The sequence below is a fragment of the Carassius carassius genome, chromosome 23 (genome assembly GCF_963082965.1).
Source record: "Carassius carassius chromosome 23, fCarCar2.1, whole genome shotgun sequence".
NCBI lineage: Eukaryota > Metazoa > Chordata > Actinopteri > Cypriniformes > Cyprinidae > Carassius > Carassius carassius.
In genome coordinates, this window is record NC_081777.1 from 21,329,417 (window position 1) to 21,344,186 (window position 14,770).

Here is a 14,770-nt window from a genome sequence, read left to right on the forward strand (position 1 = left end):
AGGTTGTCTGATAAGAGGACAACGGCTTCTGAATATGAAGGATTTCATCATTTTGTGTGCACAACTGGCGTGATCAAATTTGTTCCTCTAATATCAGCCTGCGTTTTAATTTTGAGTTTCATTTCTCAGCAGTAAAAGGACTTCAGGTAAGTACTTTAATCTAATTCATGTAGATGTTAGGACCCTGACCTTGGAGTTTGTGCCTACTGTATATACGGCAAAATGCCACCTGGAACACGTAATAAATGCAGCCTGTACAAAATCTCTGTTCCAAACATTCAGCAAGAATGCAGATGTTGCTGGATCAGGCATATCTGATGGAAGCTTGTGATTTACGTGCTTCCTCTTGTCAATGACAAATGGAAATGTTTATTCCCCAGGATCACACAGAAACACTCTGCCTCATGGCAGCACTGTCTAGACAGAGCACAGGTATAGATTAATAACCTCTCCAATCGCTACAAACCCCTCAAAAGCTGTAAACAGGATGAGTTTGCAAGCAGTATTCAAATGGGTCCGTCTACTTTTTTTTTGTTTTCATAAATGTCCATATTTAAAGTTTTTTTCTTATGATGTGGATTTTGACTGTGAACACTATTAAGGCTGAAAAACCTTACAGGAATTTAAGAAAAATTAAAAACACTTTATTTTAAGGTGTCCTTGTTACAGTGTAAATATACATTTAAGTGCTGAGTAAAAATAATTAACTAGGCCTCCATGTAGGGTTAGGATTAGGGTTTGGTTTTAGGATTGGAGTCTGTTTACTTACCACCATTTCAATAAAAATGTGTTAGTTATTTATTTATTTATTTATAGATGTTTAAGCACATATTCTGCATGACCTACATCCCTAATCCTACCCCAATACCTAATCATAACAACCACCCACACCAACTAACTATTAATAAGAAGCAAATTGGGAGTTTATTGAGGCAAAATTCATAATTAATGATGAGAACTGGACATTAAAAATAAAGTCTGGCCATTTAAATTTGTATTTTTATTTACATTTTTGGGTGAACTTCTATTTAAAAGTTTTCTATCGTCTCTAAAACATTTTCACATTCAGTGAATACAGACCAAATGAGTCTCCCCTCATAACCTGGAGCTCCAGCCTACGGTTAGACATATACATTCATTCAGTACACAGCAGAAGTCACATTTGTCTCCCCCTCAAATGAACTACAGGGAATGACAATCCAGTGTGAGACATTGCCCTTAGTGAAAGTAGAGTCTCATATTTCACTTCACATAGACAACTAAGCATTCACAGGGGAGAAACGATAGTATGTCTGAAGCACAGCAACCTTGAAACTGAGTGAAAGCTCTTCTGCTTTTCATAAGAGTAGTCTGAATGAACTGACTGCTAAAAGTTATAATTTGGCGAATTATCCATGTCATGTAATAATTAATAAGGTCAAAAGCATGCTATTTTGCATAGTCAGCAAATCTATCTATCTATCTATCTATCTATCTATCTATCTATCTATCTATCTATCTATCAATTTATCTCATAAGGGCTACATATTATAAAACTTCAAAACCTAAAGAAAGTCTTTCATAAGCCCATATTCAAAGTTGGCCTTAATAAACTTCTAAAAATAGCATTCCTATTTAAAAAAAAATACACTTCAATTAATTTAAATTCTATTTCCTTGCAATTAAAGTAAAATTCTGTTTTCTTTTGCCTTTAAAATCAATTACAATCCATTTAACTGGAAAAATTATTCTCTTCTCAGTGTTGTTAACAGCTAAACTCATCGTAAGAAAATATTCTATAGTCAATCAATGCAAGTTGCAAACACCGGCTGTTTGTTGATCCAGATTTGCACAGTAACGCTCTTACTAAGTCTACTAGTTTTGTTGGACAAGGTCAGGAAACTCTAAGTCAGACAAATCAGTCATCACCTTTGACCTGACTCAATACAGAATTAAATTAAGAGTTTGTTTATTCAAATAATCAAGATTAGTGTTTTGATCCCCTGACCGTGAAGACGGTCCTCATAAGCCCCTGGCTCTCTACGGGACGTGTGAAATGTGATTAAGTGTGTGGATTTTTAATTAATCTAGCCCTAGTTGAGCCATTTCCGTCAAACAATTGTAATTGGCATTAAAGCTTTTGGCATGTCGCATGTGCTGGGTGCTTACACATATTTGGCAGCAAGGGCGCAGTAATTACTGCTGAGTTCTTGGGATCCCTGCGGTAAGTGAGCATTACTTTTCCCAATGCTCCGTTCCCGGTTCCTATGGAGCAGGCACCAGTATGCATGCTTGACTGCGGTGGGATAATTAGCCTCTGATGCTGGGAGCTCCGTGGGGACAGATGTCTTTTATCACTCTCTGTGATTGCAAGCACCTCTAAGAGAACAAAAACTACAGTATATTCACAAACAGTATGACAGATTTGAATATGTTGATGAAGAAAAATAATAGTTCTTCTGACATATTTGAATGTTCAATGGTGCAGAAATTATGTAACTGCATTTCCATTAACACATACCCTACAACTTCTCTGTACTAGCTCATATTATACTGCCAAGCATCACATATTTAGAATAATTTGTTAAAGCAGTATTAGAATGTTTTATAGTTTTATCACCCTACTGAGCAGAATATGGGATTTGGCTAATTCTCTGACTTCAGGTTTGCTCATAAAGGGGTTTCTCTCATAAGTCAGAAGGAAGCTGGAGTGGAGGAATTACAGAATGAAGAGGAAGAGGAAGTCTCTGTCATTCTGCTTCTCTCCTATTTGCAGCTTCAAACCGGCTTTCAGTATATGTGTTGTTGCTTGGTGACACACAAAGCTTGATTTCTGCTAGTGAAGGAAAATATTCAAAATACCAAGAGACATTAATATTAATAACAAGAGACATACTAAGGAAAAGAGAAACTACAGGACTTTGACAGCCTGAATCAACATAGAACACAATGGAAAACTACACTGAAGCTGCAACAACACTCAATGGATATAAAGTGAATATGAACCAAGCCAACCAGCAAAGAGGAGAATAACAACATTACAAACTTCTATTTGAAACAAAAAATAAATAAAAATCAGATAAAAGTTGCAAGGCGAAGGGAAAGGTATTTATAGTAGCCTAAAGATTAGGAGGGCACATGAGATTTATAAAAAAATAATTGTCCACTTTGATTTCATTGTGACTTTAAAGAGTACAGCCCCAGTGACAGCTTTATTCGTTAGTTCAAAGGGAAAATGCACTGAATGCATAAAAATAAAAGTTGCACTGAAAATTTTTCCTTTAAAAAAGGAAATGTATTTCCTTTTTTTAAAAAAATTTTTCCATAAAAAATACAATAATAATAAAATAAATTTAAAAAGCAGAAGGGGATTTTTTGTTGTTGTTGTTATTTTTAATGTAGATGTTCCTGGCTCCTCTGTAGTCATTCCATAATTTACATATGTATCAGCACCAATATATATTGCGCTAGCGGAGTTGAGCAGAACGTTGACTAGCTTACAGTGATTCTGGTCCATCTTCATGTTCCTGTAGAAGCATCTGTGAAGCTGAGCATCTCCAGCAGCTTTCCCAGCACGTGCGTGAGTGCTGAGACATGAAACAGTGATGCTGGAACTACTGCGCCACCCGCATGAGCGCCAAAGGATTGCAAGCACTCAGCCCATTTAAAACCCCCTGCAAAGCACTGGGGGACTTACAGTGCGAATTTGTCTCTGACTGAGTAAAAGTTCGCCCGGGATTTTCTTGTGGACAGTAGGACAGATACACAAAAACATGGCAAACAAAGGACAGCAGCCTCCCTACCTTCACTTGGCAGAGCTGACCGCATCCCAATTCCTGGATATCTGGAAACATTTTGATGCAGACGGTGAGTACAGATATGCCGTTTATTCCACAGATTAAGTCATAAATTAAATGTTATCATTAAAATAGCAGAAAAATAAGTTTGACGCTAACAAGAAAACACTTGTGGGGCTAAAGAATTAAATACTTTGACAGATTTTACGTGCGAAATAATTTAAAAAAAGATCAAAGAAAGTTAAAATCAACAATCTAGCATTTATGATTCACTGCAAGCGCTAAAGCAGTAATAATTCATTCGATTTTAGACATAATATTGCGAGGAACTGATAACTGATATGATATAATACCTGAATATGTATAATGTATAGACTATAGGCATAGGCTATAGAATATAGAAATACACTTTCTATGTCTGCATGTATGTATTTGTGTGCGTGTGTGTGTGTGTGTATAGGGTTATTATTATTATTATTATTATTATTTTTAGACGTTCCTTTATTTGAGGCTATGACTCATAGCCTATATCATTTATTCATTCAGTATGTTAGTACCCTTCTTGGTACAAATCAAGAGCAGACTTTGCTCACAGTTGCTATTATCTTATAAGCAACAAAAGCGTGCAATATGGTTTACAATGCTTTGATACAGTTATTAGTGAATAACCGTATCGCGCGTCCAGATGGTGACCCATAGTGTCCCATTGGTTAAATTACTTTTATTCCAGTAATATCTCGGAAATATATATATATTATGTTTCAGACCGATGCTATTTCAAAATTTAGCGAACTGCCCACGTCGTCATCATTTTTGTGCATCATGCGCGCGTTGATTGGGTTCGAAAAGTCCACTTTCACCTCCACCGTCTATCCCCATGTGTTTTACGCACCCTGGGGATCTTGCAGTACATCTCTGTATCTCTGTTGGGAAGATGGATGTGTGTCAAGGTCCTCATCACACAGGACATCTCCTGAAGATCACTTAGGCTACTGGAAGCTGATCGGATATGATTCTTGGAGAGTTAGCAGTTGTCTTACATCCTGCCAAATGTGAAGCTGAAAATATCTCATTGACTAATTATTTATGTATTAGGAACATAATCGTATCCGTAAGGGCAGATGTTATCGTTATTAGCAACTTTCCGGTTTCTTTCCTGGTCGTTTCCCGCAGAATGCATATTAGTGAAATACATAGAAAAAAAAGAAGTTAGATAAATAGCACGTTTAATCTAGAATATTTCAGCTATAAACTTACTGTAAAGGGAAAAATAAAACAACTTCAGAGGTAACAAAACAAACGTGTGGGTTGGTTCTCAAAATATCAATTCCTTTAAATTAAAAAAAAAACACGTCGGTACATTTAAAAAACAAACAACACAGTAATATTATTTATTCAGTAGGCTACTTCTATATCACAAGCAGCACTATATCACGAATATATCAGAAAGTTAACGTTTGTGCTGGGGATGAATCAAATCAGTTCCTTCAAACGAATATTAAAAAGCAAGTGTGAAAATTACTGACAAATATTCCATTAAAAAGGGTGCAGTCTGTCAAGCTTATGAGGAAATAATTATGATACGTTTAGTTAAAAAGTAGCCAATTAATAACTGCCACAAAAATTGGTTTTAAGAAACTGACCTAAAATATGTTTAAGATCTCAGTCCATGTCACTACAGAATATCTTCTAGAAGATATCCGAGGAGCATCTGGAATTACTTTCCATAGATGCTTTACCGCTTATTCATGTGGTTCTATAAAAATTACAATTTTCGTTATGATAAATTTGGATTTATACATTCGTTGTTTACTGCAACTTCAGTGAGTGACTCGTTTTGTTGTGTCTAAGTCCAAAATGGCTTCTCCAACACATCAATTATATTTCCAAGATGGCTGACCCTCCTGCAAACAATGCAGATGTGCTTAAAGAATAATGATAACAGCATAGGCAGAGCCAACAAGCATAGATTTCAATATAGTTGAAATAAAAAATGAATGGCCAATATGTATTCTAACTAATGCATAGTTCATATTGCCTATAAGCACCTTGGAATCAACAATCTGTACACAATGACATTTCAAAATACCAGGAGTTCAAAGCGTATGGAATAATTGAATTCATTGTAGAAGAATGAATGGTCATATTATCTCTTAAAATGTCAGCATAGACACCAGATGGCAACATATAGTCATTTCCAATATACTCAGCAGGATTAATGCCTGTGTAAACCATAATTATTATGTTAGCACTCAACAAATTAGTAGATTAATTGTTCTGTATAGATCTCTGGCAACAATCAATGTATGTTCATTCTCTTAATGCAACAATCAGATCGATTGCAAACACACTAGTAAGGCTATCTGCAGTATAGCCATGCAGTGATGGTATTTCACATTACTTATGAATAATGAATTACAGAAAGAGAGATTAACCATGAGCCATGTGTCCAGATGTCTACAAATGCCACTGTAATCCACAGGCAAATTAATCAACAATCATAGTAGTTAAGTCTGAGACATTTCCAACATGATGCCTTTGGGAGAAACACAGATAATAGAACAATACTTATGAACTCATTGTAGTTCTCACTTCACATACGTTACAATCACTGTTGTGATGTATTAGGCCATACGCACAAAATCCCATTTCAAACACACATACTCAAACGCAAATTTCCTTTGCATGAAGGGCCAATTTCCTGGCATGAGAAATTACTCCCAGATGGTAATATAACATTTATTTGTGGAGGTGATTTAAAATTTCAGCAGTAGCATCAAGAAGAATCTCCTTTTCGTCTTTTCAAATAAATGGCTTTAAAAGGCTCGTACTGTAAGGCCTCCAATTAGAGGAAAAATGGAAAAGAGAGAGCCTTCAAAGCTTAACTTGGAGACTAGCCATCAAAAGTTTTTAATTAATAACCGTGTTACTTGGATTTGGGTGCCAGCCAACAAACCAATCTAGAATTAACCAGCTTTAAAGCAGACATCTAGGCAATCTCATTACTTAGCATTTCAATTGAGAGACAGTAGTATAGTAGAGTAGTTATCTAGTCATATAATGACAAGCATCATTATGGATTAATACATCTCAGTAAGTACTGAACCATACTTTCTTATATTGCAGGAAATGGTTACATTGAGGGAAAGGAGCTTGAAAACTTCTTCAGTCATCTGGAGATTGCACGGAGAGGGGCTGGTGTGGTGAGTATACAGACAGGCAGATTTAACAGAAATACTTCTCATTAGGAAGCACTGTATCTTCTGAACTATACTGCAGTAAACTTCATTGTGCTCAAACTGAAAAACAGATTGTGAGATTGTTACTCTTGGCATGATTCACGTCAACTCAAAGAAGTCTAAAGGGATAGTTCACCCCCCCAAAAAAGAAAAGAAAATTCTGTCATCATTTACTCGTCCTCATTTCATTGACAACATTTTATTCTGTGGAACACTAAAGAAGATATTTAGAAAAATGCCTTTGTTGTTGGTTTGGACTTTCAATGTATGGGCAATTGAAACATTCTTCAGAAGATCTTCTAAAGTCACACAGGTTTGGATTTGGGTGAACTATTGCTTTAAGATATTAATGGAATTCAAAGCTGCTAGCGCTGGCTCAACCAATGGCATGATTTGGGGGTGGGACTACCTAATTGGAAGTTGAACTTGTTTTCAACAAATATTGATCTAATATCACTAATTGTAACACATATAGTCAAAAATTGTCGGAAAATGGAAAAGGTACCACCCAGACTTTTTCTGTTACATTTACATTGTAATACACAAATGGTAAATGGACTGCATTTATATAGCACTTTCAACAGACCCCATGGCCATCCAAAGCGCTCTACAAGTTACCTCACATTCACCCATTCACACACTCATTCATACACCAACTGCGGTGTCAGCCATTCAAGGTGCCATCCAGCTCGTCGGGAGCAGCTGTGATTAGGTGTCTTGCTCAAGGACACCTCAACACTGGGTCAGGTGGAGCCGGGGATTGAACCACCAACCTTCCAGTTTGTAGACAACCTACATGAACCACTGAGCCACTGCCACCCCTACACAACACATTGCAATTCAGTATTCAAAATATGAGTAAAACAATTGTCAACACTGTCAATACATATGTCAAATTTCTTCAAAATAAAAAATACTTGGGGTCCTATCTTTCTTAGAGTGAACCATGTGGAAATCAAATATATAAAGACCCCAAATAGCTAGGCAGATGGCTTGCAGGAAAGATAGGAAAGGAGATTTTATCTTCATCCCTGTATGTTCAGCAATAAAACGGAGGGAGCCTCACAAATGGTCTCATAAAGTTAGTAATGCTATTATCTGCCACAGAAGTGGCAATGAATATGGCACAAGGCAATGCACAATGTACATAAAGTGATAGCTTTTTCCTAACCTGAGAAGCACAAACTGAATAAAGCTTTTCCAATAAGCACAGAATGAGAAGAAGATTCATCTTGTTGTGCTTTCTTCACACAGGACCCATCAAATGCAGCCTTTAAAGAGAAGATGACGGAGTTCATGCAGAAATTCGACAAGAACAAAGATGGGAGAATTGAGATGTCTGAGGTAGATGAACACATCACTTAACACATCACCGATTCTACTGTTGACAAGTTATCAGATAAAGACCCCAATTATCCCTTCATCCCACAACAGGAAATCTCTAAACCCACTCATTATCACTTTAATCAAACTGGAACTTATTGATAGAAAAGTCATGGTCTGAAAGAGAATACAATGAGGTTTTCTATTCTTTTTTGGTGTATGAGTGTCTAATCCACTTATGTACACTTTCCATCAGCTGGCTCAGATCTTGCCCACAGAAGAGAACTTCCTCCTCTGCTTCAGACAGTTTGTGGGATCCAGCACTGAATTCATGGCTGTAAGTGATGATGCGACTTTTTCACTTTATAGATCCGTGGCATTTAGATATATATTTATGACACAAAACTTCTCCTGGGGCGCCATATAAATATCCTCCCTTCACTCGTTCATTACAATCTAATATGCATAGCCAAATACAACATTTCGGAGAGTCTGATCATCAGAAATCGACTGCCTCAGTGATGTATTATGTAAAGTTGAAGAGAGAGTGGAGCTAAAGAGAAAGGGAAGATGTTTAATCATCCAGTGTGGTAGGCAAGCCTTTTAAAGAGCTAGAATGAGTAAGTACAAACTTCTATTTTCAGACTCATGTATTATAGATGTGCTGCTGTAATTCTCTGTAGACCTGTAGAGGGAGGCATCTATCTTTGATAAGAGGCTGTGATGGAAACAAGGCCAGCTGCTAGATTAAAACATTAATTAAATGGCATTTCTTGTTCCTTGTTCTCACAATGCACAGCTGCTTTGAATTGAAAACACAGAGGGGATAATGAAAAAGCCAGTGCAATTAATGTAAGAATAATTTGCCAATTATTTCACCTCCGCAGTCCTATTCTTCTGGTTTGTCCAACCTGAGATATATTGCACGTATAGTGGTACGCAGTACTGATGGTACAGTTACAATATCTTTGTATGTTTGTCTGTATCTGTAGGCCTGGCGGAAATATGACACAGACCGCAGCGGCTTCATTGAGGCTAATGAACTTAAGGTAAAAGTTCTATTACTTTCCCTGCTGTGTCCTTCGCAGCAATCCTGTAAAGAGTTTTGAAAGCCGCTAATGTGATGAGGCAGGTGGAAACTATGCAAATATCTCTGGATTCGGTGGCTGGCATCCGAAGAGAGTATACAAATCACTACATTTGTAAACAAAGCGAATGAAGCAATGCTCACTGAGGAGACGATGACCTCAAAGAAAGTCAAGCAGATATCACTAACAAATAATGTTCTCCTTAAATGCTTAAGGGGGTTCACAAACCAAAACAGCAGGGGGTTTGTAAGATAATTATAGAAATTAGATTTTATTGTTTTCTTTTGGCATAAATAAACATATTATGTGTATATATATAACTTTAAACTAATATAAATTTAAATCAAGCATTTCAGTTTAAACAGTTTAAATTGTATAAAAAATCATCATATTCTTGTGATTTTTTTTTTACTTCCTACAGGGCTTCCTCTCTGACCTGCTTAAAAAGGCAAACAGACACTATGATGACCAAAAATTGCAGGAATACACACAAACAATAGTAAGTTGTTATCTTTGTGGTGCATTAGTTAATGACTTTTACCTCCTAGTGCCATCTTTTTTAATGTCATTCATTTTGAATGACAAAAAGCTTTTACATAATAACAGTTGTTTAATTTTTAACACAAATATACACCTTAAACTCCTTGAGGTGTTAGCCACCATGCTTGCACTGACCCCAAGGGTTGTGTCTGCACTCCAGCTGTGCTAACATGTGTCCACTCCTTAAGGCCAGAGACAAATTTGAATTATTCCAAGGCAAGCCAGCTGGAAAATTAAGAGTTGTCCTCTACACATTGTGAAGAACAAAAGAAACCATGTGCAGCAATAGGAAATATTAATCTGATGCAGGATTTCTTAAACTGAGACATTGTCTCCCTTTCTAGCTCAAGATGTTTGATCTGAATGGCGATGGGAAACTGGGTCTGTCTGAAATGGCAAGGTTAGAAATGTTCTGACCATGTTTCAAAGCACTTTGTAAGACACATTAATCACAACCATTTTTTGTTGTTGTTGTCGATTTTAAGGCTTCTGCCGGTTCAGGAGAATTTCTTGTTGAAGTTTCAGGTAAGACCACAAGCTTTTAGCCCTCATGAGCTTCTTGATGTCAAATATTTTTGACACTGAAATGTTTTTATTGCCCAACAGGGTGTCAGGCTGACTGCTGAGCAGTTCAACGCCATCTTTGCATACTATGATAAGGTAATGTATAATCCAGCCAGAACAGCGTAACATCTTTTGCAGGGATTTAGGGTGGTGTATAGATTTGTATGCACTGCCGCAATGTTGCTGGAAATCTGATCTTCCCCTCCTTCGTGAGCGCTTACTGAATGCAAAACAGTGTCCCTGTTCACCTGTGCAGGTAAATGAGCAGAAGCACCTGCATCTGTTTTTCTGCCCACATCTTCCAGCTTGGTGGTATCATTTGGAAAATGATTTAAAATGCAAAATCAAAAGCACATTTACAACAGTTTAAGTGCCAACCACTAGTAATTACAGAAATCTCAGTGAAAATTGCTGCGAGATGAAAATTGCTGTTTCATGCGGTGCTATCACAAGTACATAATTAGTCTTTCACCGGTTACCTTACACAGACCAGGCATATGCCCTTTAGGAAGGCAAGATTACCTAAACCTTGTTCTATATAATCATATGGTCTTAAATTAAACGCAATATCTGTGAGCAAACAGATCCCATTAGACAACAGCACCCACTCAACTAAATTAGAGGCTTGTGACATTCAATTATGAAATGTAGTCCACATGAACACAATGTGTATGCAATGTTAACATGTACGATTATGTATGAGTTATAATTAGTTTAGTTGTCATTTTGTTTTGTGTCAATTTCTTAAGAAGTTATCATGCCTTACTGCTGTTATGAAAAATAGAGAGTGAGACATTTGCCAAACCTTCTGAGCACTGATATGGCTTATAGTCATGAAACAAGAATTCAAACAGAAAAACATTTTCTGACAGGGTTTCAGTCACTTAACAGTCAGTACACATTTATCAATTACTGTTACAAAACATTGTGGTTCTGTTCATACAGATAGTAAGTATACTATATAGTTTAATAACATTTATTAATTTTCTTTATTTTATTTCATTCATTTTATTATTATTAACTAATAACTCTGGTCCATGTGACTTATTTTCTTCTATGGGACACAAAAGTTGACATTTTAACAAGATTTTGAGTTCATTTGAGACAAATGAATGAGTTGATCCATTTCACAATATGATTCACTGAATGATTCTTTTGCAAATTGGACTGAATGATTTGGCCGCAACAGTTCCTCCTTTTTGGTTTCACAATAAGACATTGAAAAGGTTTCAGAAACTGTGGCATACAGAATTATTTCATGGGTGTTGTTTTCTGCCTTCAAGGATGGAAATGGCTATATTGACGAGCAGGAGCTGGATGCTCTCCTGAAGGACCTCTATGAGAAGAATAATAAGGTGAGATAAGAAGACTCAGAATTACTCTAGCATCGGACAATGACAGATAAGGAAAGCAATCCCTCAAATTGTAATTGTGTTTAACCTCAGGAGGTGGACTCTAAGAGCCTGAATGGTTATAAGCAAAGCATCATGGCACTGTCAGACGGGGGAAAACTGTACCGCACAGAGCTGGAGATTGTCCTTTGCCGGGAGCCCATGCTGTGAATCGACGCTTCCTGACCTCCATCTCAGCTCTGTTCCAGCTGCCTGAATACTGTAACCATGTGCATGTGCCGGGCAACCCGTTCCTCTTCCATCCCCCTCTCGAAATGAGTTCCGAATGAGTGTGCACAGAAAAGCACAAAGTCTCTCCTCTCCCCTTCTTTCCTTCCCCTTCCTACACCCCAATCGCCACTGCTTTCCTTTGCCTACGAACTGCAGCTACTATGATGCCCTCTGCTCAGTTTTTAAACTATATATTTAAAGAAGAATTTTTCTGAAAGAGTAGCAAACTAATGGTGTAATATGGTTAGATATGTGATATATTTATTTGAAGTGTTTGGCTTCAAATTCTTCTGGTTTCTTCCCTTCCGTTTGGTTTCCTATTCGGTTTGTTTTTGACCTCATTTCATTTCAATCCTGCCCAATTATGTTTGGGTTTGTGGTGTTTTTTGGCTGATACTGTTTAAGGATGCAACTAAGAGCATTAATAAAGGTTATGTGATATAAATGTCCTGTTTCATCTGTTTTGTTCATTCTAGGGAACCGTTTTTTTTTTTTTTTGATAATTCAAATGCATTAAAAGAAATAAAATAGCAGGAATATTCCTTTGATGGAACAGAACATTCTTCATTCTTTAAAAATGCCCTGTCGCATGTAATGTCTTACACAAGCAGTCAGTTCTACTGTGACATGCTGGATGGAGACATCACATTTCGAGTCAAAATCTTTCCTGATTGTGTCCAGATGCATTTAAACCACATTAAATAATTAATCTGCTAGACTTTCCTCTTACATAGCAAGAGTTTGTAGAAATTCCTATCAATTAATCATCAGATCATGAATAATTAATCCAAATGCAGTTTTGGTTTTATAAATGGGGATTCTTTACAATGTCTGTTACCAGTGCTCTGATGTACACTGATGATTATGAACAAAACATTTAACATTTATCTAATCTGACAAATTCTAATCAATTTAACGTTCTATATATTATATTAGTTCTAATAATTTAGGGGGAAAACACGCATACATTACTATATTTGAAGATGACTATTTCAAGCAAAAAATACTTATAATTAATTTTTTTACAGTGTATAATGCATGCAAAAAATAGAAAAGAAAAAAAAGGGAAAAAGGTTTTTAGCATGCACTCAATACAGTGTAAATCCACTTAAAAGCAAATTAACTATTAAAGGAAAATAATATGCTAAAAAGTTTCCTCAGCTCTTAACATTCAACCTTTTAAGAAACAAAAAGCTTTGCCCTTCCCTTTGTAGCTATTGAATATCATTACCAGAAAGCATTCAATCTTGTAAAATGTCTTTATTGTAATTGCTAGAGCAATGAATTAATAAATGAAGAGAATTTTTATTGATGATGTTTAAATATAGCTACTGTGAATTTAATGAGGAACTGAGAGCGGATGGCTCAATTCTCCTCCATAGCATTTTTCTACACTACACAGAATGGAATGGATGCCAATTGAAATGCAAATTGAAAATCCTTAATTATAATTTGGTTGCCTTTGAGATGCCTTTCAATTACCTTAAGCATCTAAATGCTTTAAAGACTTGATTAAGCTTATCCGGGTATAAGAAACATCTAATGGTGCATCAACAGTTCAAAACAGCATTGGATTAAATTAATATTTGGACTAATTCATAAAATTTTGGTTGCTAGTTACTGCAAATTTTCCATATCATGACTGTATCTCTTTCAGCTGAAATTTATATTTTAGCAGATGCTTGTAAAATAAAACCAGTAATACTGGAGCATGTTTTACGGGATAATACTATTTCAGTCTTTCTATTTCAAATTTCATGTTTAATTCAGTGGTTTTTTTTTTTTTTTTTTTTTTTTTTTTGCTGCTTCTTTGTCTTTATTTGCGAAACCTACTAGCAATTTTGGAGTGAAAACTGTTTCACCACCAATTTTTTTTCAGTGTACAGTACCTACATAATTTTCATTAACGTAAACAAATCACATTAACAGCATCAAAGCAAGTGAAAATACACCATACACAGGCTTAGAATCCACTTTTTCAAGCGATACCTTAAAGCTCAAGTTGAAGCTTAATACAGCAGCTACAAACACTAAACTTCTAAGACAATGATTTAACAGCCTCAGTTTATCATCCCTGGATCTCCTGCAATGCAAGCGAGGATGTTACCACTGAACCATCAATGCTCTCTGCCATACGCTAATATAATAATAAAGTCCTTTAATGCCCTTGTGAGCCTCATAAGTCTCCGAAAATTTAAAGCATAAAGGGGAAAATGAGGATGGTGACTAAGAAGACTTGAGTGAGTGGATGTTAAATGGTCACTTCTGTTAAATACATAAGAGTTGAGGCACACAGATTCATTCTTTACTTGCACATAAAAAAAAGCATTTTTGGCAGTAATTGTAAAATCAATTTGATATGTCACTATTATAATATGTATGTAATAATATGTCAGTATTTACTGCATATGAAATTAAACTGCAGGGTGCAACAACCGTAGGCAGTGGATCTGCTATATTAAAGCTGCAGTATAAAGACATTATCCTTTATATCCCAATGACAAGCTTGTAAGAGGTGAGCCTTATATTTACACTTCTTTAAATAGTAAGGGTTCAAGTATGCCAATATTGCTGCGATGTGAGGCGCAACATTGACTCCAAGTGGCCACTTATTATAA

At 36.2% G+C, this 14,770-nt stretch overlaps 1 protein-coding gene across 1 annotated transcript; it reads left to right on the plus strand.

The window, feature by feature from the left end:
* Nucleotides 1-3,659: 3,659 nt before the first annotated feature.
* LOC132101476 (calretinin-like) lies at nucleotides 3,660-12,597 on the plus strand. The gene is made up of 11 exons (XM_059506479.1): nucleotides 3,660-3,846; nucleotides 6,903-6,979; nucleotides 8,270-8,359; nucleotides 8,595-8,675; nucleotides 9,331-9,387; nucleotides 9,848-9,925; nucleotides 10,311-10,366; nucleotides 10,452-10,491; nucleotides 10,573-10,626; nucleotides 11,814-11,885; nucleotides 11,976-12,597. The coding sequence occupies exons 1-11, from the start codon at nucleotides 3,753-3,755 to the stop codon at nucleotides 12,090-12,092; spliced, it is 816 nt and encodes a 271-aa protein (XP_059362462.1). The 5' UTR covers nucleotides 3,660-3,752; the 3' UTR covers nucleotides 12,093-12,597.
* The last annotated feature ends 2,173 nt before the right edge of the window (nucleotides 12,598-14,770 follow it).

What these genes read in the sequence shown, in the direction of transcription:
- LOC132101476 (XM_059506479.1), top strand. Translation starts at nt 3,753, where the DNA reads ATGGCAAACAAAGGACAGCAGCCTCCCTACCTTCACTTGGCAGAGCTG. An exon ending in CACGGAGAGGGGCTGGTGTG is followed by an intron (nt 6,980 to 8,269) that starts GTGAGTATACAG and finishes TTCTTCACACAG; the next exon opens with GACCCATCAAATGCAGCCTT. An exon ending in TTGAGGCTAATGAACTTAAG is followed by an intron (nt 9,388 to 9,847) that starts GTAAAAGTTCTA and finishes TACTTCCTACAG; the next exon opens with GGCTTCCTCTCTGACCTGCT.